This window comes from Equus przewalskii, chromosome X, assembly GCF_037783145.1.
Source record: "Equus przewalskii isolate Varuska chromosome X, EquPr2, whole genome shotgun sequence".
In the NCBI taxonomy this organism is placed as follows: Eukaryota; Metazoa; Chordata; class Mammalia; order Perissodactyla; family Equidae; genus Equus; species Equus przewalskii.
In genome coordinates, this window is record NC_091863.1 from 104898377 (window position 1) to 104920690 (window position 22314).

General features: G+C 41.2%; 1 protein-coding gene and 1 long non-coding RNA gene across 9 annotated transcripts in view; one reads left to right on the top strand and one right to left on the bottom strand.

Moving 5' to 3' along the window:
- Positions 1-9919, bottom strand: part of LOC103564817 (fibrous sheath-interacting protein 2-like) — a 79656-nt gene extending 69737 nt beyond the window's left edge. For 5 of the 8 annotated variants that reach the window (XR_011536075.1, XM_070605384.1, XM_070605382.1 and 2 more), the window contains exons 1-8: positions 9545-9919; positions 9021-9146; positions 6376-6537; positions 5052-5141; positions 4542-4681; positions 3386-3527; positions 2575-2685; positions 2052-2172 (exon numbers count right to left, since the gene is read on the bottom strand). Coding sequence is in view for 7 of the 8 variants with exons in the window: in XM_070605384.1 (XP_070461485.1) it covers positions 2052-2172; positions 2575-2685; positions 3386-3527; positions 4542-4681; positions 5052-5141; positions 6376-6537; positions 9021-9146; positions 9545-9643 (991 nt within the window). In the remaining variant the exon portion in view is untranslated. The remainder of the gene's footprint in view (positions 1-2051; positions 2173-2574; positions 2686-3385; positions 3528-4541; positions 4682-5051; positions 5142-6375; positions 6538-9020; positions 9147-9544) is intronic. The other 3 variants (XM_070605383.1, XM_070605381.1, XM_070605379.1) reach the window with 1 other exon arrangement.
- Positions 1-22314, top strand: part of LOC139081101 (uncharacterized) — a 92943-nt gene that overhangs the window by 48166 nt on the left and 22463 nt on the right. The window lies entirely within an intron of this gene.

Genomic DNA, 22314 nt, shown 5'->3' on the forward strand with positions numbered 1-22314 from the left:
AACGGAACCTGGGCTGCTGAAGTGAAGTGGGAGAATGCTGAACTTAACCGCTAGCCCACAGGGCCGGCCCCTACAGTTTTTTTATTGGTTCCTTTTCAAGCCTCTCTCTCACACAATCACATTCCCTCTTCTTTTTTATTTTACTCTTTTTCCTACTGACTGATCCTTTTTTTAAAATTTCTTTTTCTTTCCTTCCTTTCCTCCTTTATTCCCTTTTTCAATATCTCCTTCTCACTCCTTTTCTTTACTCTCTTTTCTTTGCTTGCCTGCATGCCTGCCTTCCTCCCTCTCTCCCTTCACTCTCCCTCCCTCCATATTTTATTCTCTTTTTACAGTCTTCTCTCGTCCAACTGTTTTCTTTCCTTCTCCCTCTCTCTCTTTCTCTCTCATCTTTCCTTCTATCTTTTTTTGTCCTGCCTTTTTACTGGCTCCTCTTTTTTGACCTCATTTTATTTACCTACTTTCCCTTTATGTTTCTTTTATCTCCCTCTTTCTCTCTCCCTTCCCTCCCTTCTTTCTCGATTTTCTTTCTATATTTTCCTGTACTGCCTTTCTTACTGGCTACCAGCTCTTCCTTTTTAAAGTCTGTTCATATTTTATGTCTTTCTCTCTCTCATTTAAGGTTACTGTCTTTTGTTACTTTTTAAATCTTTCTCTTTCTTTCTTGTACTATTCTTTTTTTCTCTCCCTTTTGCTCTGTCTCTATTTCTCCTCTTTTCATTTTGCTCTTTGTCTTTGTCTTTTTTCTTTTTTGCTTTATTTCCATATTTCCTTTTACTGCCATTCTTACTGCCTCCTTCTTTTAATATTTTCTTTTCCTCCTGTTCTCCCCCTCCTACTGTGTCCTTTTCTTTCATTCATTCTGTTTTCATTGTACTACTTTTTCTTACTGACTTCTCCTTTTTAATGTCTATCTATCTTATCTATCTTTGTCTTCTTTTACTGACTTCTTATTTTTCATCTCTCTCTGTCACCTCTCCTCCCGATTGTATGTGATTTTCTTACTAGCTCCTCTTTTTCAAATTCTTCTCTCTCACTCTCACATTCTTTTTATTTTACTTTTTCCTACTGACTTAGCCTTTTTAAACTTCTCTCTCTCCCTACTCACTCTTTCCTCCTGTGTTTTTTTCTGTCTTTTTCTTGCTGCTTTTCTTTCTCTCTCTCTTTTCTTTGCCTGTTCGCCTTTCTTCCTTCTTCTCCTTGTCTCTCTTATTTGTTTCATTGCCTTTGTCTTCCTCCCACTCCTTCATCCTATGTGTGTGTGTGTGTGTTTTCTTAACTGGCTTTTTCTGCTCAATTTTCTTTCCTTTTCTCTCTTATTCATTCATTCATTCTCTTCCTCTCCCTCTCTCCATTTCATTCTTTCTTTTTGTACCATCTTTTCTTACTGCCTCTTCTTTTTTAACCTTTTCTTATTTTTTTCTATTTCTTCTTCTTGCTTAGTGTATTTTAAATGTCTCTTATCTCCTTTTTTAAAAAACCTGTTTTTCTTTCTTTCTCTTACTAGCTTGCTCTCTGTTTTGTATAATCTTTTCTTACTGATCCTTAGTTAAATTTTTTTCTATATTTCTCTCTCATTGTCTCCCTCTTTGCTCTAATCTATTATTTTGGTAGTGTTTTCTCTTACTGGCTCCTTTTCTCTCTCTCTCCCTCTGTATCTCTCTCTCTCTCTCTTGCTCTCTCTGTCTTACCTTTTTTTTGGGTACTGTTTCGCCTTACTGTCTTCTTTTTAAATCTACAGTAAGGCAGTCTTGTCTACTGAGACACTTTATAGAAGTGTTTAATTTGTTATAATGTATATAATGTAATAATATTGTGTATATATGTGTGTGTGTGTGTGTCTGTATATACTTTACAACTTGAGCTGTAACTGGGAAATGCCTTGCACAGTGCCTGGCACAGGTAGTGTGAGCTTCTAGGATTTTCCATTGCAAGGGCCTTGTGACTTCACTGTATAAGCACACAGAGGGGTTTCACAGAGCCACCAATAATTAATATAGAGATATGCATGTTCTACTTGGCTATTTTGTCTTTTATTTTCTTTCTCTCACCTTCTGTTTCATCTTGTCCTTTGCTTTCAAATGTAATTCCCTCCTGTTTTACTTTCTTAAGCTCATTCATTTGCATTTTTTGTAAATGATAAGCGATTTTTTTCTCTAGAAGTCCTTGTTTCTAAAATATTAAAAAATATACATTTAATATGTTAAAAAAATTTAATATCAACTTGCCACTGGAAAATGCAAAACAGATATTTCAAATATGACGATATATTTGAAGGGAGCCCTTATTTCTGCCTTAAGATTTCTAAAGTCATAATGAGTACAAAGCTAGGAAGGTAGTAGGGTAAGTTTCCTTTTGTTGTTCAGCATGAAGAATATATTTTAACAACTAAATCCAATTTAAATCATTGCCTACTTTCTGGAGACTGGTCCTATTTCAGACCAGCCTGGGTCTCTCCATGAATAGCTATCCTTATAAGTTGAGGCCACTTCTGACAATTCACGCTTTTATATATAAAAATTGGCAAAAGTTTTTTCTCAAATAGCCTAAGTTATTGGTAAAAGCTCACTTGACCTTCTGGTGAGTTTCTTGTCTGGTTTTTCGACGTTGTTCCTCAACTCTTGCTTTTCTTTTTACTTCTTCTTCAATCTTTGACAGAAGTAACATTTCTTTTTTCTTCCATTCCTAAGGAGCACAATTTTAAAGTGGTCAGCAGGAGTTCTCTTTCATAATCCTTTTTTTGTATTTTACCAATAAGCAACTTAGATCAAATCAAGGGCCTTACGGAAATCCAGTCAACCATAATGAAAATCTTACATTGGCTTTAGAATGGGGTTATCTTACTTTTTTTTTATTGGGAATGTGTTGGTGGATGCAATGAAACGGCAAAAGGAAGGACGTGATTTTGATATTGGAAACTTAATTCAAGCATAAGCCTAGTTACAAAGATGGCTCTAAAAAGATGCTGGCAAGAGGGTTCTCTCTTATGGACTCAGTTGGGTACAGTATATGTAATCTGTTGCCCTTAAGTGTATTTTGACAGAGAAGCTAAACAAATAGCCTTGGTTGAATTTTGAGGAATGAGAACACAGGCATGATTATTTTTCATTAGACATGAATTCTAAAACTTTAAGAGCAGATGAGGTGTGACTGTAATGTAATGGATATATAATTTGTGGTATCAATCTCACTAAAGCTTGTCTATTATAACAGTGATAAAAGATTAATAGTGGGTTATGATTTTTAAAAATTATTGTTATTTTAATAGCAGGTTTTTTTAGACTGAAATAACTTTGGGTAATATAGTGGGACTGCTAAAAATGTTTATAAATAAAACAATTATACAAAATTTCCCCATCAATATTTAAAATTTGGTTTTTCTCACCTCCTCAATTTGTCTTCGGTGTCTAAGTTTTCTTTTAATGTGGTCCCGATGTCGTCTTTCTTCTTCCTTCATCTGGAGTGCGCTTTGCTCTTCTGCCATGTGCTCAACCTTGTCTAATTCCCTACTAATCATATCTACATATCTACATAAAAGTGCAAATATAAGTGAAGGTAAATTGAGTCTTTCCCTTATGATGGTACTATCTATTTTGATATCCTCCAACCACTTTCTTGGTTGCTTCTGATTTCTTAAACTACAGGAAATGTACACTTTAAGCTAGCCTTATCCACCAACTCACCATGCTTTACACATTTTACCCAACTCTGTTACACAAGTCTCTGTTATTGTGGTTGGGACAACGGTAAAATGTGGAACGGAGTGATTACAAGCATTTTACACAGAGATTATTCATAACTGAGTAGTTTGGGGCACATGAGTTTCCAAAGACAGCTGAAATCTGTAATTCTCAAGTCCTTCAATGACTTCTGATGTAACAGATAGGTTTTCAGACCACCAGTCTGGGACTCTGGTGGATCAGTAATTATTCTGGCATATCATGACATGAATTCATGGAATATAAGAGGCAGGTGATAGAGAACTGGCCCTCACCTCTGATAAAGGAGAAAGAGAAAGAACTACAACTCATCCCTTTGCCTTCTGGGGCATGGGCTTGGCCTCTGAATGGTAACATTGAATGTGTGTGGTAATAGCTGAACATACACAGTTGGTTGGGGAATAACACTGTTTGTACTAGCATCAGATAACGTTTTAGCAACTTGCCCTTTTTGACCTTGCAGTGATTTCCTTAAACTTAAGTTTGAAACATGCTAAAGACACCTTCTCTCCCTCTGCTACTATGGACTTGGGTTTCCCAAGCTCAGGGATTTGTACTTTGGATTTATTTTTCAAACATCAGTTTGGCTTACCTCTTGGGCTCATGGCGACTCCAATTTCTCAGGTAGAAACTCTCCTTCCTAGCCTTGGTACCAAGATTCCCAATACCTGTTACCTCTTAATCTCCTTTCCTTTCTCTCCACATTGAAGACTATAGGGAGTTAAAAAGAGTCTAATACTTTTTTTCACCCTGCTTTCAATTCTTTCTAGTACTTTTACAACTTTCTGGGTTCCACAAAATATGCATTAGCTTCAATCATACCTGTTCTTTATTAACAGCTCTTCATCTGGAGTTACTCTTGGACTTTCCTGTAACAGCCATTTTTGGAACGGTGCATTTTCATAATTTTCATAGGCTCTCTTGATTTCGTACAATTTATTTACTTGATTTTTAATCATTGTCTGAGAGGAAAAAAAGAATTAAGTTTTTATATTGGCCAGAAATAAACCTGTCCTTTCATATGCCTTCTTATGTTTAGGGCTTGGTAAACTTCCTGTACTTTACAAATGGTTAGTTCTGTTAACCTGCATTAAAGCCTAGAGTGGCTCCATTCCAGACAAGTTAAAACTTCTCTCTCTGTAAATGAAAGACAAAGGTCTCATTTTTATCTCTTATAGATCTCTAGAGATCTTATTTGATTTGTTACCTTAATACCTCTAGGTCAGAATATTATAAGAAAGTATTCTGCAGAGGACCAAACCTTTCTTTCAAACTTTACATAAAAAATTTTTTACAGACCCTAAAAAAAGCAAATTTGAGTATTTAACTTACTTGTTTTCTTACATAGTTTCTTTCAAAGTCTAGTTTTAAACTGGTCAGATACTGCCTGTATTTATTCAATTCCTTCAAGGTACATACAACCTATAAAAACAAAAACAAATACATAAATAAAAAGTTGTAACAATCTTAAAACTTTCCAGAGAAGAGAGTCATAAGAACATTCATTTTAGTAATAATTTTGGGATCAAGGGTAATAATAGTACATTTTGGTAACAATTTGGAAGACAGTATCTCTCTATAATCGTTGTTATCACCAGGAAATTTCTATCTAAATAATATTATTTCAATAATATGGTTCACATCACAATCAGAAATTTATGGGGCCAGCCCCATGGTGCAGCGTTTAGTGTGCACGTTCTGCTTCGGTGGCCCGGAGTTCGCCAGTTCGGATCCCGGGTGCGGACATGGTACCGCTTGGCAAAAAGCCATGCTGTGGTAGGCATCCCACGTATAAAGCAGAGGAAGATGAGCACGGATGTTAGCTCAGGGCAAGTCTTCCTCAGCAAAAAGAGGAGGATTGGCAGTAGTTAGCTCAGGGCTAATCTTCCTCAAAAAAAAAAAAAAGAAATTTACTTTTCCCAATGAATCTGTTATTAAAACACCAGTATAATAATGATGTTTAACCCTCAAAAGAATTTATTTTATCAAGCTGTGTTCTGTTAGGTTTTTATTTTGTCTCTAGTCTTCTCAAAGGGTATAGGAAATATTCCTTGACAGGTGTACAGTGCCAATTATTACCTTTAGAGCCAGAGGAAAGGCACTACAATACAGGTGGGAGAAAATACATAAATAAATAAATGTGTATATGTCTTTACATACTCAAGTCATTTGGTGCTTATCTTTTGCTGTTATCAAAGAAGAAGGGTCAAGTGGGAACAAGTAGTTTTATTTATTTATTTATTTTTTAAGATTTTATTTTTTGCCTTTTTCTCCCCAAAGCCCCCCGGTACATAGTTGTATATTCTTTTTGTTGTGGGTCCTTCTAGTTGTGGCATGTGGGACGCTGCCTCAGCGTGGTCTGATGAGCAGTGCCATATCCGTGCCCAGGATTCGAACCAACGAAACACTGGGCCGCCTGCAGCGGAGCGCGCGAACTTAACCACTCGGCCACGGGGCCAGCCCCACAAGTAGTTTTATTTACCAACAGCTGCCTGACTGCTCTTTACCCAAATACTGAGTAATTCATTGAGTTTTGTATTAGGTGTCCTTTATTGATCAACTAAAAGTTGATACAGGCTCCCAGTGAAGTAGAGAAGCAACTGCCTAGGAAGTCCCTAGGTTTTTGCTGGTTAACAGGAAGTAGCCTTCAACTCACTTTATTATTGCTGGTGATGTAGCCGCCTTTCCTTAATCTCCTCAGGATATCTTTTCGCTTGTAGTATGCTTTTAAGTGTGGATCATGCAGGCTTTTATAGCTGGTTTCCAAAAGTCGACCATAAGGATCAGTCAGGTTAAAATCATAAGAAGATTGATAAAGCTGCAAACACATAAATTCAAAAGTATTATATATGGAAAACGAATGAAATCACACATTTAAACCTCATTTGTTGAAATGATTAGGCTGTTCCTTGAAAATAAGACATGCAAGAAGAATCTGAAGTAAGGGAATACAGACAATGGTCTGATTTGGGTAAACGTAACTGCTTTTCTCTCTTCTCGACCAGACCTGTCTGTAGGTTGGAGGTGGTAGCCTCAAACTCAGTCAAGTCCTAAACACTGAGGTGTGGCTCTAGGACTTCCTTTGAGGGAGGTAGGATGCTTCATATGTAGGCAGAGGGGCAGGCAGGAGGGGCTGATAGGATTCTAGCTTTCTTTTTTTCACTTAAAAGCTTCCTTTGAAAGTTTCTGACATGATTGATGCCAGCCTCTTGTCTCTCCCAAGGGACCCATATCAGGAAGCTGGATTTCCTGACTATCAATGTTTCCTTAAAAAGGCAAAGAACATCCTTCTGGGCAATGAGTCAATTTACAGTGAGACTAGACAGGAAGCCCATATCTTTCCTGGAAGAGAAACAATCAACAGTGATGGCAAGTGAAACAATGCTGCAATTAGTGGAGTGATTGTTGCTGCTGCTTCTTTTAGATGTTGACTTTTGGTGACAGACATGTGTTGACCAAACCTGGGCTACTGACCTATCAAGAAAGAACAAACCCATTCGTTAAGGCCAGGGTAAGCTTTCTATTGTCAATTAAAATCACTGGTTTCCCTAGACTGAAGAGTCTATTATATTATCACTACCTGCCTGTGGGAGATCATAGCGGAGACTTTTGAAAGTATGCAAGTTGTTCTTTTCACTTAACATGTTATCTTTTCTTGAAAGCAAAATGTCTAAGTTAATTGGCAAAGTATTTACTATAAACTTTACAAGAGAACCAATTTAAGGAGTTTGTAAACAGTTGTTACCTGAATATGATATACAAACATGCAAATTAATTTATAGACAAATTACCCGAGAATAGGTACAGTATCAAAGTGTTGAAGTATAGGATCAGTTGTCAGGTTTGGATTAACGCATAGCTAAAGATAGGTAGGTTGCATTGTTACATTTTAATCTTATTGAAAACAAGGCAGTAGAATCCTATAATTTCATTTCTGCTTGCATTCAAAACAATACGAAAGACCTTTAAATTCCTCTTTCCTGTAGTGCCTTGCTCAAGTGGTCTGCAGTTCTGGAAGCAGCAAGGTCAGGTGAAAGAGGGTGGCCTAAGAGTCAGGAGACAGTGGTTCTGGTCTGATCTCTGCTGCTATCTACCTGTGACCTTAGATAAATCCTAGTTCTACTCACAAGGTGGTCATGAGGGTAAAATGAGCTTTTTAAAACTAAAGGTGTAAATGTTAAGTCTTGCTTCCTTGAGGAGATCCTGCTAAAAGACAGAGAAGGATCTAGTCTTTAGAGTTGAATGTAGTGCCTGGTCATGATTAAATGCATACATTTAGGAGGAATAAATATAATAAAGTATAAAGAGAACCCATATAATTCAGTATAGAAAAATCTGGAAGTAAGAAGTAGCTAACGAGTGAATAACAAAGGAACAGAATAGAAATATGGCAAACAGAAGATATTTAAGGAAGAAACCAACAGATAGGGCTAGAGTTACAAACTAAAAAGGAGTATTATTACTAGTAGTGAAATAGATTGAGTTTGTGTTAAGAAAGCTGATTTGTGGGAGTGTGACTCAGTTTCTGTGAGGTTGGCATATATTTAATTGAACATATTCTCAAAAGAGAAATTACATTGTTTTCCAGCAATAAATCTTTAAAAAATCATATATGTTACACAAATATCAGAAATACCAAGGAGCCCCTACTCATTCTTGACGACACACTAGTCAGTGGAAGGGTAAGGATGTCAGAATTATTCCTGTAGAACCTTTTGCTATTCAAAGCACACATTCACCCAGAAAGTTCTGAACCTCATTCAGGCTTGGCCTGAATGTTGGGGAGTGGTAGGCAGAGGACTTAAAATGAGTAACAATGTGAGTGCAGCACACTGAAGCACTAACAGTACTGATTCAGTGCTGTGAGATAGTGCAGACCAAGGGCAATGTGAATTCTAAGGAATGACATAATTGGGGGTTGTGACACTTGAGAAAGCCTTCATATAGAAGCTCTTGACAAATGGCCCAAATTGAAAGTTGAGAACGAGAGTGCATGCCAGGTTTCAGGAGTCAGATGGACAAAGGCACAGAAGTAGGAATTAGTATGGTATGTGTGGGTAGACAGAAAAACCCCCAACCTTTAGGAGCTGAGACTCTGGGCTAGAGATAAGGCTGAACTGGGTGGCTGAGGCATATCATGGGGCCTTATATCATTAAAGGGAGTTTCAGACACTAAACACTTAAACTCATTTAACTTGGCGTGTGAAATTGAAGTTGACTCAAAGCAAAACCATAGCAGTGTTTCAAGTTTAACAGCAAGCTGAAAACTAAAGAAAATCACTTAAGCACATTAAAACTTACTTTTTCACTTATATTTGTAGTATAGAATACATTATTGCTTCCTGGGATAACAGGCAGCTTGACCCCAAGAGGAAGATCTAATAGCTGCGCTGCTCCGACCTCTGGAATGGGGTTTTTTTGCGAGCTCTGTCAGATACAATTAGAAAGTGTCTTTTTTTCTAGAACTATGCTTTTAGTTTAGACCAATCTACTCACACTTCAACAGGCTAATACCTCCAAATAAACCAAAGAATCATACACTCAGGGTTCAAAGAACTTGCCCTGCTGACAACCCGGAAAGCCTCCCAGCTTTCCCAGGTCACCAGCCCTATCTCTGGGCCCTGCCCGCCCAAGGCTAGTCCTGGCCAGTGGCAGCTGTAGCCACTGGCTGCCCGGGGCCTGGAGGCCGGAAGCTGAGTCGTCAAGGAGCCGCCCCTTCCCCCTCCTGCTCTGCCGACACGTCCACCCCTTCTGTCCGCCTGCCCTCCTAGACCCCGCCCAGGAGCCAGGAGGCGGAGGAGGACGATGGACTGGCCACCACTCACAGTGTCGCACTTTTCCCTCTTGACAGTTAGGCTGCTGGCAGCCGCCTTAGTGGCGGCGGCTTGGGCAGCCTTATAGCAGTTGCTGAGGTACAGATCCATGGCCACCCATCAGCCCCCAGGGGGCCGGGGGCTGGGGCAGCAAGGCGTCTTCGTTTCTCCTCTCCACTCACACCTTTACTGCTCTGGGCCTTGACCAAGTCTGGGCCCCCAAGACGGTTGTCACCAGGGTAACGCGTCCTCCAGGCCACGCCCCTCACTGTGCCGCGTACAGACTGGAGCGCTGACGTCCTCATTGGGCGTCTCCCCAGCGGGCGTCGCCCTCACGTGAGAGGAGGGGGAGCAGCGACCACTCAGGCTAAAGCCCCAACCTTCGGCGCATGCGCAGGACCCTAGACTCGAGGTTTAAGCGCTTCCGAGTTGGGAAACTGGTCCAAGAGGACTGTAAGAGGGCTGCAGTTGAGGTTCCATTTCTTTCTGAGATCAACGCCCTTCATTTAAGCTAAACTAGGATGTATCAAGCTTAGTCACCGGGTAGCTGGCTGTTATTCTAATACTTGCTAGCCCCGAAGGAGCTATGGTTCTGTTCAACACATGTCCATGAGTAATTGTGTACTTTGTACTAGGGCCACAGGCCTGGCTTTCTACATTTGCCCAAGTTATAGACACTGTGACCCTCCCTTTCCCTTAGGCATGCCATCCCCCAGGTCCCACTTAGGACACATTGGTTTTTCCAAGGCTCAATGCTTTCTTCCCTTGTCCTCTTTTCTGTCTTGGGCTCCTCATCTCTCTTCCCTTCTCTCCCTCCCTTTCTTTCCCTTTCTTCTATTTCTTTCTTTCTGCCTTCTCATTAGATTAGCCAACATTTATCGAGTGCTTGCTTTATGCCAGACACTGTGCTGGGTGCTGAGGATACAGTAATGAGTAAAACATAGTCCCTGCTATGTCGCTTGCTGCATAGGAGCTCACTAGACTGTAAATACATTAAGGGCTGAGACTGCACCTAACGTGTCAGGAGTTCGCAGTTTACCTCCATTTTTTTTAACGCATCTTTTTATTGTGCTAAAAAATGCGTAACATAAAATTTACCATCTTAACCATTTTAAGTGTACAGTACAGTAATGTTAAGTATACTCACATTGTTGTACAACAGATCTCCAGACTTTTTCATCTTGCAAAACTGAAACTTTACGCCCATTAAACAACTCTCTTCCCTTCCCCCCAACTCCTGGTAACCACCATTCTACTTTTGTTTCTATGAATTTGACTACTTCAGATACCTTACCTAAGTAGTATAAGTGGAATTGTATAGTATTTGTCTTTTTTCCATTGGCTTATTTCACATAACATAATGTCCTCAAGGTTAATTTGTGTTGTAGCATGTAGTAGGATTTCTTTCTTTTTTAAGGCTGAATAATATTCCATTATAGGTATATACCACATTTCCTTTATGCATTCAAAAAATGATGGACATTTAGGTTGCTTCCACCTCTTGGCTATTGTGAATAGTGCTGCAATGAACAAGGGAGTGTGAATGTTTCTTCAAGACCCTACTTCAATTTTTTTGGATATATACCCAGAAGTGGGATAGCTAGATCATATGATAATTCTATTTTTAATTTTTGAGGAATCTTTATACTGTTTTCCATATGGTTGCACAATTTAACGATCCCACCAACAGTACACAAAGGTCTCAATTTCTCCACATCCTCACCAACACTTGTTATTTTCTGGTTTTTTTTGGGGGTGGGGGTGGGAGATAGTAGCTCTCCTAATGAGTGTGAGGTGATATCTCATTGTGGTTTTGATTTGCATTTCTCTGATGATTAGTGGTGTGGAGCAGATTTTCATACGCTTGTTGGCCATTTGTTGTCTCCATGTTGAGGGTCCACTTCTTTGTTACCTCTTGGGCATTTAGTAACAATACCCATCATTTACTGAAAACATTACTTTCAGATGCTATGCTAAACACTCACCTCATTTAATCCTTACAGCAACCCCGTCTATACTTACTCCATCTCTTTAGATGAAGACTGCTCACAATGGCACTGGCTAATATGTAATGGAGCTGAGACTTGAATCCAAGTTAAGTGACCACAAAAGCTGTATTGTTAGTCACTACACTGCACTCTTATATATGTTCTTGTTTTAATTCCACATATATGATTACAACTCCTGCATTTAAAACTTTAGCCTGGCAATATTCTCTACTGCCAGTCAAATATCTCTACATGAATGTCTGACATGCAACTGAAATTAACATGCTCAAAACTCAACTTGGTCTCCCCTCACTGAAACAGAAAAAATGAAGACCTCATAATTCTTCCTATATTTCTCCCCTCGGTGACTGGTACCACGTCTACCCAAGCCAGAAGCCATAGAATGCTCCTAGATGCTTCTCTTTCTCTGCAACCTTGACATTCAGTCTATCCCCAAGTCTTACTGTTTTACCTCCTAAACATTTCCCATATCTCTTCTCTCCTTGCCATTTCTTCACCACTGCTCCAATTAAGCCATTCATCATTTCTTATCCACACTGTTATCACAGCCTCCTAATATCTCCCTTTCACCTCTCCATTCTAACTTTCATTCTGCCACCAAAGTGATCTTTCTAAACTGCAAACTGATTATGTCTATCCCCTGCTTAAAACCCCCAATGACTCTCAGGAAGAATGAAAACAAAGCATAAAATATCTTTGTTTCTTGGTCCCTGACTACATCTCTAAGACACTTTTGCCATACCACCTCTCAAACTTGATCCTACCATAATATAGAACTGCTTTTAGTTGGTCCTCTTCACACAGTCTGCTGGCTCATGACTCTGTACTTTTGCTCATGCTGTCCCCTCTATCTTGTATGGCTATGCCCCTTCTTTGCCTGGCTAATTCTGGGGTCTCAGCTGGGATAATTGGGCTCTCTTTCCATGAGTTCTTTCGTCCTCTAGGAGGTAAGGCCGTGCTTCTTCACACAGTGGTCATAGGGTTCCCAGCAGTGAGAAAGGGAAAGCCCCCAAAATGCAAGTACTTTCAAGATTTTGCTGGCATCACATTGGCCAAAGCAAGCCACATGGTCAAGCCCAGAGTAAATACAAGAGAGGATTAACCAAGGGCATGGAAACAGAGAGGTATTGTTCATTGGAGGTGATTAATATAACAATACAGCACAGTCCACCTTCTGGTTCCTATGATTCATTTTCCTTCTATATGCAAAATATACTTACCTCTCTTAAGACTCCAAAGGTTTCATCGAATTATAGCATCAGCTCAAAGTCCAGGATTTTGTCTCATCTACAATCATATCCAGAGGTAGCTTCTTGTTATTTCAGAGACTTATGAACTATAAAACAATTTGCAGCAGTTATCTACTGCCATGTAACAAGCTACCGCTACGCTTAGTGCTTAAACAATACAGACTCATTACCTCACTGGCTTCTGTTTCAGACAGGGCCTCAGAAGGTTCAGCATGTCTCTGTTCCATGATGTCTGAGGCTTCAGTTGGAAGACTTGAAGGCAGAGGGTGGAATCATCTTAAGGCTTTGTTTACTCATATGTGTGGCAATTGATGCTAGCTGTTGGCTAGGAGTCTATCTGGGGTGGTCAGCCAGAACTCCCACACTTGGTCTCTCCATATTGACTGGGCTTCCTCACAACATAGTATCTACGTTCCAAGGGCAAGGAGAGAGAGAGAGCGAGTGAGTGCGCCAGGCAAAAGCAATGTTGTCTTTTATGACCTAGCCTCAGAAGTTATGCAGCATGACTTTCACCACATTTTAGTGGTTGAAGCAGTTACAAAAGTCCACCCAGGTTCGCGGGAAAGGAACATAGATGCCACTATCTTGAGGGAGAGCTGTCAATGTCACATTGTGAGAACAGCATGTGGGATGATCTATAAATTTGTGGCCATCTGTGGAAAAATACAATATACCACACAGTTTATCTTCACTGCCCCCCAACATACAATGGTGATACAGGGACAAGATAACTGCAATAAACACTCCCATTTGAAAAGAGAGGTACTCTCATTTGAAAAGGAGTCACTGGCCCATAACAACTCTGGAATCCACCTGGGCACATGTTACCTGGTCACCCTACTCTTGAAACAGAGAAATCCTTGATTAGATCCTGATTCTCCTCCCTGGGAGTGGCTTCCTAGTCCACTGTTATCCATAGCTCTTATTTCCATCCTCTGGCCTCTTGGCTTACCCCCATGGGTCATACATTTATATAATGTCTTGTGTTTGCAGCTTAGTGGCTTTCTCGGCTTGCTTCCTACCCACAGAAAGCTGAAGGCCCAGGGGAAATTTGAAAATTGACCAATCCCAGTCCTTGTTAGATGAATTTAAAGGTATTTTGTTAGTTCAACTCTCTTAAAAACTGTGGGTTTCATATGAATCTTATTCGAGTCCACTCCATTGGACAGAAGTTATACCCACAACACTTTTTGAGATGGGCTTCTCTCTACTTTGGGTAGCATGTCAAGGGCTGTGGGACAATGCCCTTTGTCTACCTGAAAGAGTCTATTAGGCACCAACTTACATATTTCTGAGGTCTTCACAAAGGATCTTACGGTTGCGCTCTTAATCTTTGCTGGCTTAGAAAACTAGAGACGTGAAACAGTTTTACTTCCTGACCCAGAAAATCCTGGTTCTTCTATCTTTCATCTAAAATTCTGCTTGCAAATTCTGCCAACTTCACATCTCTCTTTCTGTACATTATGATGTGCAACTAAAAGTCACATGACACTATCAACATTCTGCATCACCAGACATTCTCCTTAGTCAGATACACAAGTTGATTAGGTACATGTATTTCCATCTTCCAGGTTACTGCAGGTGACAGCTTTGCCAATTGTTTTGGTACTACACGACATGGGACATCATTTTTCAAGCGTTCGATTGCAGTTTCCTCATCACTTTTACAGCTTCTACTATAGTTTGTTCACCCATTTCCCCGTCTTCACTAACAGTTCCCTTGCTGCTTTTCTAGCCTCCACCCACCACTTAGTCCCAAAGTTAATGCACCTGTTTTACATTTTGGGTTTTTTTTTGTTTTTGCTTTTTCTAAAATAGCACTTTACTTCTAAGTACTAATTTCAGTGGTCTAAGATGGCATTACTCATACATGTGGGGCCTTGGCTATGAAGGTTGGACTGCCTGGGCCCCTCTCTCCACATGTTCTTTTATTCTCCTTCAGGGTTCAGCCAGGGAAACAGAGCAACTATACCTTCTATGGAAAGGCTTTTAAAAACAGGCATTGGACCTCACACAACTTTTGAAGTAGTTGGAGAGGCAGAAGATCTGAGAAAGCGTCACTAATTAATCATGCTGAAGCACTGGCATAGGTGAACAAATAGGAGTTTGCAGGGACATCTGAGAAGCCAAGTGCATTTAATCAGTTAAGTGGGACAGCGAAGGGGGAACTGTTGGAGAGGTCTAAGGAAAGCTGAAGCCTCCGGGTCGCTACTTTTTCTGTGGGTTCACAGCTAAAAATATGTTGGTGGTTTTGATAGAATCTATAAATAAATCAAGATGGAATCCTAAAAACATGTTCACATAACGCACAGAAAAGCAAGAAAAGGGAAACAAAGTAACAAGAAACAACAGAAACAGAGCTTCAAAATACATGGAGCAAAAACTAATAGACATGAGAAAGGCAACAGATAGATCCACATTTATATGTGGAGAGGAGACCTGAACTACACTATCAACCAGCATAACCCGATAGACATGTCTATAGCACTCCCCAGATGAAGGCAGCCTGGAGTGGAGTCAGAGCCTGAGGATAGTGAAAAGGTGGTTCCCCCATGGGGGTTGGTTTGTTGTAAAGAATCGTAACCTAGGAGGAGAGAGGAAGGCATCCACCTTTATGGGCGGCCTGTGTGGGGCAGCATGGGCTGACAGAGCCCGTACTACCTTTTCAGGACTGCTGTAACAAAGTACCACAAACTGGATGACTTAAAACAACAGAAAGTTATTGCTTCACACTCTTAGTGCCGGAAGTCTGAAAGCAAGGTGGTGGCGGGGCCGTGCTCCCTCTGAAACCGGTAGAGGAGTCCTTCCTTGACTCTTCCCGGCTTCCGGTGATTTGCAGGCAATCTTTGGTCTTCCTTGACTTGCAGCTGCATAATTGGAATCTGGCTCCTTGTCACATGGAATTCTCCTGGTGTGTCTCTGTCATCACTTGGTCATATTCTTACAAAGACACTAGTCATACTGCATTAGGGGCCCACTCTACTCCAGTATGACCTCATTTTAACTAATTAATTATATCTGCAATGACCCTATTTCCAAATAAAGTCAAATTCTGAGACATTGGGGGTGAGGACTTCAATATATCCTTTTCTGGGGACACAATTCAACCAACAACAGTCTGCCCTTTGCCCCTGCCACCAAATTCATGTCCTTCTCACATGCAAAATATATTCACTGCATTCTAACAGCCCCCAAAGTCTTAACCCATTTCAGCATCAACTCTAAGTCCAAAATCTCATGTGAATATCATCTAAATCAGGTATGGGTGAGACTTGGGGTATGATCCATCCTTGGGCAAAATTCCTTTCCAGCTGTGGATATGTAAAACCTAGAAAACAAGTTACCTGCTTCCCAGATACAATGGTGGCACAGGCATAGGATAAAGATTTCCATTCCAAAAGGGAAAAATTGGAAGGAAAAAAGGTATCACTGGTTTAAAGAAGTCTGCAACACAATAAGGCAAATTTCATTAGGATTTATGGCTTTAGAATAATTCTCTGTGGCTTTGTCCACTGGGCCCACCTCCTCAGCCCTAGGTAGCGGCCTGTCCTCTGGAAAGAAAAGATTGCCTGGCTCCCTGGCCCTGGTTGGCATCCGTTACCCTCAGCCCTGGACAGCAACTCCACTCCCTGAGCCCCGGGTGGAGGTCCCACCCCCTCAGACCTGGGCAGCCACCCTGCCCTCTGCGTTCCAAAAGGTGGCTCCTCCCTCTGGAACCCAGGAGGAACCCTACCCTCTGGAAACGAAGCGTGACCTGACTCTTGAGCAGAGGCCCCACCCCCTGGATCCAGCAGGGAGCACCACTCGCTGGAACCTAGAACACGGCCAGCCCCATTGGCCCTGGATGGTGGCCTGCCCTCTGCAAATGAGAAGGCAACCCTGCCCTCTGGGAACCACTTGGCCTTGAGTGACAACTTTGTCCCCTACTCCCTGGGCAGTGACTCCAGTCTCTGATGCCTGGGCAGAGAGCCCACTCTCTCAGGCCTGAGCAGTGACCTTGCCTTTTAGAACACTGGCGGTGTTCCTGCCCTGCGCAGCAGCCATACCTTCTGGAACCTTGCCGTGGCCCCACCCTTTCGCGTTGGGCAGCAGCTCCTCCCTCTGGAGCTCTGGAAGTAGCTCCGCCCCCTCACCCTGGGCAGCAGCCCCGCCCTCTGTAGCCCTGGCAACGGCCTCGCTCCCTTGCCCTGAGTAGCACCTCCGCAGCACCCTCCTTCCTGGATGGTGGTCCCACCTTCTCATTCCTGGGCAGTGGTTCTGCCCTCTAGAAGGAAGTGGTGGCTTTGCCCTCTGGAACCCAGGAGGCCCAGCTGGCCCAGGTGTCTGCATCCATGGCTCTGCCAGTCATTCTTCCTTCATTTCATCCCTCTCTGTTCCTTCTAGTTCAGGCTGGTAGTGTTTCTGGGGTTAAAATTCTCAAAAAATTTGTCAGCCTCCCCTGCAATTCACAGAAGTCCAAGGCATCAGAAAGTAGGATTCTCCACAGATCTTTACTGGATAACTGCATCTCTATTCCTAGCTTCTGCTGAGATGGTTGCTTGGATCCTTCAAGTCACGCTCATAATCTCTTTCTCAAAGGTTGTCCAGCCACACCTTTGTCATTCTCTCCAGAGCATGCTTTCTCATTTTTTCCAATGTGGTTAGGCTTAGAATATTCCAAATTTTCAAGTTCTGGTTCCTTTTTGCTTAACAACTCATTCGTTAATTTATCTCTTTCCTCTCTCATCTTACTATAAGTGCTAAGGAGAAACCAGGCTGTGCCTCGCATACTTTGCTTGGAAATTTCCTTAGCAAACTTATCTAAGTTCATTGCTTACAAGTTCTACTTTCCTCCCAACAGTAGTGGATGGTTCAACCAAGTCTTCTGCCACTTTATAATAAAGATCACCTTTCTTCCAGTGTCCAACAACTTGTTTCTTATTTCCGTCTGGGACCTCACCAAAAGCATCTTTAACATTAATATGTTCTCTTCAAAGCAATCTAGGCTTCTTCTATCATGAATCTCAAAATTCTTGTAGTCTCTACCCGTTATCCAATTCCAAAGCCACATTTTCAGGTGTTAGAGCACTACAGTACCCCACTTCCCAATACCAAAATCTGTATTAGTTTTCTAGGGCTGCCTTAAAGTACCACAAGCTGAGTGGCTTAAAACAACAGAAATTTATTGTCTCAGTTCTGGAGGCTGGAAGTCTGAAATCAAGCCATCAGCAGGACCAGGCTCCCTCTGACACCTGTGGGGGAGTCCTTTGCCTTTTCCTAGCTTATGGTGATTTTCATGCAATCCCTGGGATTCCTTGGCTTTCAATTGCATGACTCCAATCTCTGCCTTCATTGTCACGTGACATTCTCCTTCTGTATTTCTGTCTTCATGTGGCCACCTTCTTATAAGGACATCAGTTATATTGGATTTGGGGCCCATCCTACTCCAATATGATTTCATATTAACTAATTACGTCTGCAGTGTCCTGAGGTACTATGATTAGGGCTTCAACATATCTTTTTTGAGACGATGCAATTCAGCCCATAACAGAGGCTCAACAAGGTGAGGAGGGCCTTCTCATGCAGCCTGGAACAGGGAATCAGAGCCGGAGCAAGGTGAGGAGGGCAGCCACGTATGTGAGTGGCATGGTATGGGGTGTCAGATCCTGAGCAGTGTGAGCAGAGCATCTATGCAGGGGAAAGCCTGGTGAGGGGGTTGGAGCCCAAGCAAGATGAGGAGAGCATCTATGAGTGGTGTGCCAGGTTTCTGAGCCTGAGCAAGGCGAGCAAGGTTGTGCTCTACGTGGGTGCAGGAAGGGAGGGGTCTGGTATAGGCTGTCGGAGCCTGATGGGATGAGAAAGGCATCCATGTAGGAGGGACCACCTAACTTGGAGTGTTGGAGTCCAAACAAAGTGAAGGAGGTGACTATCTGTGTGGACAGCCTGGCATGGGTTATCAGAGTCATCACGGGACATTATTGAGACAACTGGCAGAACTTACACCAGCTCTGAAAATTTTCATGGTTGTATTGTGGTTATGTAGGAAAATCTCTTTGCTCATATTGAATATTAAAGTATTTGGGGCATCAAATCGGCAACTAGAAGAAAGCTCTTTGAATTGTAACTTTCCTGTGAGTTTCAAAATAGAAAATAATTGAAAACTCTGAAGTAAACATGGCAAAGTATTATAATTCTAGAGACCTGGGTGGTATACACAGGTGCTTATTATGATATTTCTAGTTGCATTCTGATTATAAAATTTCAAAATAAAAATATTCAAAAGTGAAAGGTAATGCATGCTTATTACAGAAAAGAAGAAAATGAATCGTTCATGAACTCACTGCCCAAAGACACTCTTAACACTGGATATATTTCCATTGTGTTGAAAAAAGAGAATTATAAAAGTAAGCTAAACTTTATGGTATAAGTTTTTGAAGGGAGGGTGATTTTTTAAAGTTAAAATCAAATCTGTTATTTTCCTTTTTTCACCTTTCGAGGATAAGTTGAAATTACTCAGTGTGTTAGATTTAAGGTGCCTGTTCACTTGCAAGTTATCGCTGGAGTCACGAGAGGGCGCACTCCCATCAAAGACCATACAAGGTTGGGAAAATAAAATATTGTAACATTCTTTGAAATGTAAAAATCCCTTCACATAAACCTCCATCCATCTTTTAAAACACCAGCGTGGAATCCTGGTATCCTTTTTATTTGTCTTATGTCTGCCTGCTTTACTTTTAGAATAAGAAGATGTGGAATCTACTGTTGTCTGTGTCATGGTTGGCAAAATATTGGCTTTTTAAATTAAGTCTAATGCACCTCTTTGCCCCAGGTAGTAGTGCGAACGCTCTCGCGGTTCTGTAGGTTCGCCATACAATTTTCTTGCACTTCCACGGAGGTGGAATTGTCACAGCTACTCTGTGAGTTGTCCTTCCCTAAATATGTCACCCTCCCTTTGGAGCTATGAGACTGATTTTTATTTTCATAAATTAAAAGTTTTCTTTTGGGCATTTGATGGTTTTTGAGAAAAAGGTAAAGGATTTTTTCCTTGTTTGAGAGCCAGATCAATCCCGATATTGGGGTATATGGGAGGGGGCAGGAGCTGCGTTTATTTGGAGAGGTGTTGGGGGTGGCAGTACTTGCTGGGGGAACTTTGAGGAATCAAGCCCATTGCAGACCCAAGACAATGCCAGTTCACTGTCACTATGATGAATACATCATTGAGACACAGAGAGTGTGAGCGATGAGAAAGACCTAAATAGACAATTCTGTTTCCTATCTGAATTTGGTGAAATCCTAGGGTTTCACAAATGTTTGATATGAATTGCATTAAGTTTTTAAGCCTAAACTTGTATTAAAGGAAAATGTGTCCACTCAAATGCCAGGCTAGCTTATTCTGGGGTATACCTCAAAATAATTGCTCTTGGTATCTCAGTGCTCATATGTAAACTTCTTTTAAATTTCATTGATTAATAATAATAATAGCTGATATTTACTGATGCTTACTATGTGGCAAGTATCTTGCATGCATTATCTGATTTAACAGTGTGGTTAACACTGTTATTTTCCCACTTTACAGGTGAGGGAACAGAGGCCCAGGGGGGCGATTTTTTAAAGTTAAAATCAGATAGGTTATTTTCCTTTTTTCACCTGTAAGTTATTTGATCAGTTAACTTAGGTCTGCCAGATTTTGTCTTATTTACTTAACTATTAAACTATATGGCCTTCCCAAACAGGTAGTTTGTGACACCGTGCTTCCCTCGCCCCAATTCCAGCCTGTATGCGTCTGTTTATGCAAAGTTGTATAAGCAAGTAAGCCACAAAACCGCATATGGGCCACACTCAGCTTAAAGCTAGACAAGCCATTGGGAATTTGCCCTGAGTGCATGCTCTTGTTGCAACAGAGAACACTGAACGAAAAGACCTTATGCAGGGCTGTGTGAAAGTTTGAGGGGCAGCAAACTAGGCCAGTGTGGCTGGAGGAGAGTGAGTCGGGGAGAGAGTAATCGAAGGGACCAGATTAATAAAAGGGGAGCAGGTTCTATAGGAACTTATGGACCTTTGTAAAACTTTTACTCTGAATGAGAAGTGGAGCCATTGCAGGGCTTTGAACAAATGAGAGACATAATCTGACTTAAAGTTTTAACAGGATTGTTCTGGATGCTGTGTTGCAACCATGCATAGGTAGTTCAGGGTAGAAACAAGGAAACCAGTTAGGAGGTGTTTTAGTTTCCTAGGACCATAACAAAGTACGACAAACTGAGTGGCTTAAAACAATAGAAATGTATTGCCTCACAGATCTGGAAGCTAGAAGTCTGAAATCAAGATGTCATCAAGCCCACGCTCCCTCTGAGACTCTGGGTAGAATCCTTCCTTGCCTCTTCCCAGCTTCTGATGGTGGCTCTTGATCCTTGGAATTCCTTGGCTTTAACTGCAGCACTTCAATCTGTGCCTCTGTCATCGTATGGCTTTCTCCCTGTATGTCTCTATCTTCACATGGCTGTCTCTTCTCTGAGCCTCTCTCCTCTTCTTATAAGGACACCAATCACATTGTATTAAGGGCCCATCCTATTCCACTATGACCTCATCTTAACTTATCTAATTACATCTGCGATGACTCTATTTCCAACTAAATTCACATTCTGAGATACTAGGGGTTAGGATTTCGACATGTCTTTTTTTGGGGACACATTTAACCCATAACAAAAGGATACTGCAGTAATTCAGGCAAGAGATAAGGGGAGCTTGGGCCAGAGTGGCAGCGATAGTGTTAGTGAGAAGTGATCTGGTTATGAATGTATACTGAAGGTAGAGCCAGAAACTTTGTTGATGAATAAGGAGTGAGGCCCAAGATAAAGAGATGGATCAAAGTTGAGTCCAAGGTGTTTAGCTTGAGGAACCGGGAGGATAAAGTTAGCAACAACTGAGATGGTGAATGTAGAAGAGCAGATTTAGGGGAGAATCATGGTTTGATTTTGGACGAATTAATTTGAGATGCCTATTAGACATTCAAGTGAAGATGTCCAGTACAGTAGGCAGTTAGCTATATGAGCCTGGAGTTCAGGAAAGAGTTCAGAGCTAGAGACAAAAATTTGGAAGTGATTTTTAGGGAGCATGAGAGCCCACTCAGATTTGAGATCATAAAGCTTAAAATGAAACTTGCTGCAGCCAGGATCAGTTGCTGGCATGCAGATGTAGAGAAGATGGAGAGTTGAATTTAACCTTGGTTCAGGTTTTTCCAGGTAAGTATGATGGTGAGAGAGGGAGTTGAGGAGTTGAGGATGGATGCCGAGGAGGGATTATAATCATGGACCATGGTATCTAAGTTGGATAAACATGGAAATGAAGATATGAGAGGGGTGATGGAGAGCCAAAAAAATGGTCAGAGGTGGGAGAATCGTTGGAGTGGAGGTATTAGGAATTATATAGAAAGAGAAGAGAGTGGGGTGCTTAAAATTGAGATTTTTAAGGTGGTATGGTAATTTGTAATGGCAAGGTCTAGGAAATGATTATGGGTGTGGGTGGCTGAGATTGGTAAGAGGATAAG